At 42.4% G+C, this 3,923-nt stretch overlaps 1 protein-coding gene across 1 annotated transcript in view; it reads right to left on the bottom strand.

Moving 5' to 3' along the window:
• Positions 1 to 1,989, bottom strand: part of olfm3a (olfactomedin 3a) — a gene marked incomplete at both ends in the record, with an annotated part of 13,513 nt that extends 11,524 nt beyond the window's left edge. The window contains one exon of the mRNA XM_080544425.1: positions 1,921 to 1,989. Within this exon, the coding sequence (XP_080400551.1) occupies positions 1,921 to 1,989 (69 nt within the window). The remainder of the gene's footprint in view (positions 1 to 1,920) is intronic.
• Between the last annotated feature and the right edge of the window lie 1,934 nt (positions 1,990 to 3,923).

Here is a 3,923-nt window from a genome sequence, read left to right as displayed (position 1 = left end):
TTAGTAAACATAAAAGACAAATTCTTCCTAATTTTAATCAAGATGAATCTGTCAACGCTATATCAGCAACAATGCAATTAGATGCCTGGCATATTTAATCCTCCCAGGAATTCCTCTCAGGGAATAATTGTATTTGACGTGGATGTATAGAATCTGAAAGTGCATAGTAAATTGTATCAAATTACACTACATTGTTTCGCTCTGAATTGTCCTAATCAAATCAATGATTAAGGGTAACATAATTGTTATCATCACTGTATTGTTACAGTAAGAGGTAATCGTGAGCTTAGAATTATAAGGTTCTATCTCCGTTGAGGGTAGTTCAGAGATATTGAGCGTCAAAGTTTACATTCCATTATGTTTTGTGAGATGGAACCTTTGTATTTTATTAATTACTAACTCAAAAATGTCAACATTATAAAAATAACACGACACAGGCATTAATAAACACCTAATGGATCAGATTATGTAAAAAACTCAATTTTGACAAAAATGGAGATAGAACCTTATAATTCTAACGTCACATAATGTTAAATTATAGGATTAAGCAGCATATTTGAATGACATTACTGAATATGTTAGCATTATACTTGCTTACAGAGGCAATCCCAATCTGTCCATCTCCCTGCCACCTTTTTGGTAAACAACAGAGGGAGGGAGTTGGACAAAATGTAACCACTCTCTCATTCATAAACAGATGTATGGATGGAAGGACAATGAAACAAAACACGTTTATATTTTGGGTTATGATGGGGTAAGGTAGTTGAACTAAGGTGAGGCATTGCTTAAGTTATATCTAAGTTAGTTAGCTAGTTATTTATATCTTCAATAATTAATAGCTATATATCATTAATTTGCATATCCTAAAAAAAAAAAAAGGGCTTATGATTGCTTGATTAAAGTTATACTTAACCGTATGTCACTCGAGAATCTTAATTTGATCGACAATATCATCGTCTTAGTATTAATTTTAATATTCAATTTCTGTAGAGTTTTCAGTCAGACAAAGGCTGCGCAGCGCGCCCCCTGTTGAGAGAACGACTTCAGCACCACGGAGGAGTGGACAGCTCCACACGGACACTCACCGCACGTTAAGGACGGGAAACAACACTTACGCACAAGTCCGAGTTTATAACTGGTTAGGTTATTTGGACTATAGACAAAGATACAAGAGCCACATAATAGATAGAATGCTTAAAACACACGACAAGCTCTTGTCTGGCAAGCAAAATGTCTGGCCACATTTTGAGGTGCTGAATACAATGTTAACCGAAAGTTTCACTAAGGCAAGAGAGCAGCTCCCCACAGATACGGGAGGTTTTAAAAAACAAAATAATAGTCGTACTGGAATGTAGAAAACACAACAAGATGTATCCGGGTTGAACTGGGTTTCACAGCATAACTCCCACAAAGTTGCAGTGTCCAACTCATGAAATCATGACAGTGCTGATGTTTGTGTGTCTTTAAAAAATAAAATAAAAAAGTAATATTATCAGCCTAACAGAAACAACTCGGGTCACGTAGGCTATTTCTCATTTTGCAAGAGGCAAGGGAGTCATAAGATACAATAGGGTCCATAATACAAACGCTTCATCTCATTCCGAGAACAAAACGTGATTTGAATGCGTTATAGTGTAAACCAAATGGTAAAAATAGACTATTTTAAGTATGTTAAGTGTCATATCGTATGCATATATCCAGTTATCACAGCCAACGCATAGAAATCCAAGTAAAAAAACGCAAGCTATTATGCGTAAGGCAGGACCAAATAATTTAGGTTGATTTAGATTTCTTTCACTGACTCGATTCAATTATCTGTGTAAATAGAGTTAAACCTATCCACCACGGGCATCTGATTTAAAAATATATCATAATAATCAGAAACTGCTCAATGCACGCTAAGAAATGAGGGGAACTCACCAGTGACGGATATAATCCGAAGATCGTGAGTGAAAGCACGGGGTACAGGACCCTCAACAGAACCCGCATTCTGTCGGGAGGCACTTGCGCTTTTCTAGCTTATTCACGCGCAGTCCTCACTGCGGGACCGTGACCGTATATGCCCGCCGTTCAGAGCGCTCCCACGGAACAAGACGCATAGATCCACATTCATTACACCGCTCCGAGGTCTCTTGCGCGAAGTCAATACACAGTATACCCGTGCAAGGCACTAAAACCAAAGGAAAAAAAGTTTCTACCAGGGAGAAGACAAATCTACCAGACTGCGGGGAGGCGCACAACGGATATGACATCATCCGGTGGGGTCCTGGGTTTTAAGAAAACTGTTTCATGATGTTGATCAGAGCCAAGACCTGCCACTCCCATCACGCACACACACACACACACACACACACACACACACACACGCACGCACGCACGCACGCACGCACACACGCACACACACACACACACACACACACACACACACACACACACACACACACATACACACAGACACACACACACACACACACACACACACACACACACACACACACACACACACACAGACACACACAGACACACACACACACACACACACACACACACACAGACACGCAGACATGCAGACACACACACACACACACACACACACACACACACACACACACACACAGACACACAGACAGACACACAGACACACACACACACACACACACACACACACACACACACACACACACACACACACACACAGTATTTTAGTGGGCTGCATTGAAAAGCATATAGCATATTATGAAGACTTGGAGTGGTAAATGTTAAGATATTTAAAACGAGCTATAGGCACAAGACGAATGTAGCTGTTGTTCCAATTAAAGAAAGGTTGACATGAGAATGATTAGCGTGCTTATATTGCTCCCTAAGGTTGTCCCGGCAGGGTACCAACAGCTTGATCTTTATCTGTAGTGCATTTAATATGACATTATCTCCTTCACATCCCAGATATGGGTTTTTCGATGATAATAATACATAGTCCCTGGTCAAGCCAAAGGGGGTTAACAGGTGAGGTATGTATTTGAGAGTTTAAGAGTTGATAGTTGAGAGTTGTTAAATTGTGGGGGGTGAGGGAGGGGGGGGGGAGTGGGGGGGTGGGGGGGGGGGGGGAGGGGGGGGGGGGGAGGGGGGGAGGGGCGGGAGGGGGGGGGTGAGGGGGGGGGGTTCTTGTCATTTGAAGCTACAGCCAAAGGGGTTTGTTTACTCCAACAGCGGGGGGAGAAAGACTCCAACATCTGCCAGTACCTCCATCCTCTCGCTGAGACACATTTATTAATCTATTTGTCAAAGTAGGGGTGTGGGGAGATGAGATGTGCCTGGAGGGCTGCCGTGTCTGCACTACCAAAAAGGGGTGGGGGGGCTGGGGGCACGGGGGGGGGGGTTGCTGTAGTCATCTGAGAGATGATACACAGCCCTGTCTGGAAGGAGGTGGGCACCAATCTTTTTATTTTGCATTATGCAGATAGTCTCTCTCTCACTCTCTCTCTCTCTCTCTCTCTCTCTCTCTCTCTCTCTCTCTCTCTCTCTCTCTCTCTCTCTCTCTCTCTCTCTCTCTCTCTCTCTCTCTTTGGCCACCACACCTCTGTCTCAATCTCCCCACATTTTCTTTTCCGTCACTTCATCTCACTTCCTATCGAAATGCCCTAGTATCTTCCCTCCTCACAATGTGAAAGACAGCATGTATTGAAGTGCCTTTGTTTATGTCTAGCACTTCTTCCTATGTTATCACTGAACCTGTCTGTTAGACTCACGCACCAGTATTACTGTTACTCGGCTAACAAACATGTGCTCTTGTCTTTACACATTATGCTAGAGCGCTGACACTTCATCATTCTATTATCAAAGCCCCCGCCCGCGAAGATACCTCATGAGCTAATACAATTAAAATGGTTCCACTCTACTTTCAAATTAAAATGTAAAAAAGTTAA

Source organism: Nansenia antarctica (assembly GCF_963989245.1).
Source record: "Nansenia antarctica genome assembly, chromosome: 13".
NCBI classification, from domain to species: Eukaryota; Metazoa; Chordata; class Actinopteri; order Argentiniformes; family Microstomatidae; genus Nansenia; species Nansenia antarctica.
Note: the sequence above shows the minus strand (reverse complement) of the source record. Positions and strands in the feature narration are given on the sequence as shown.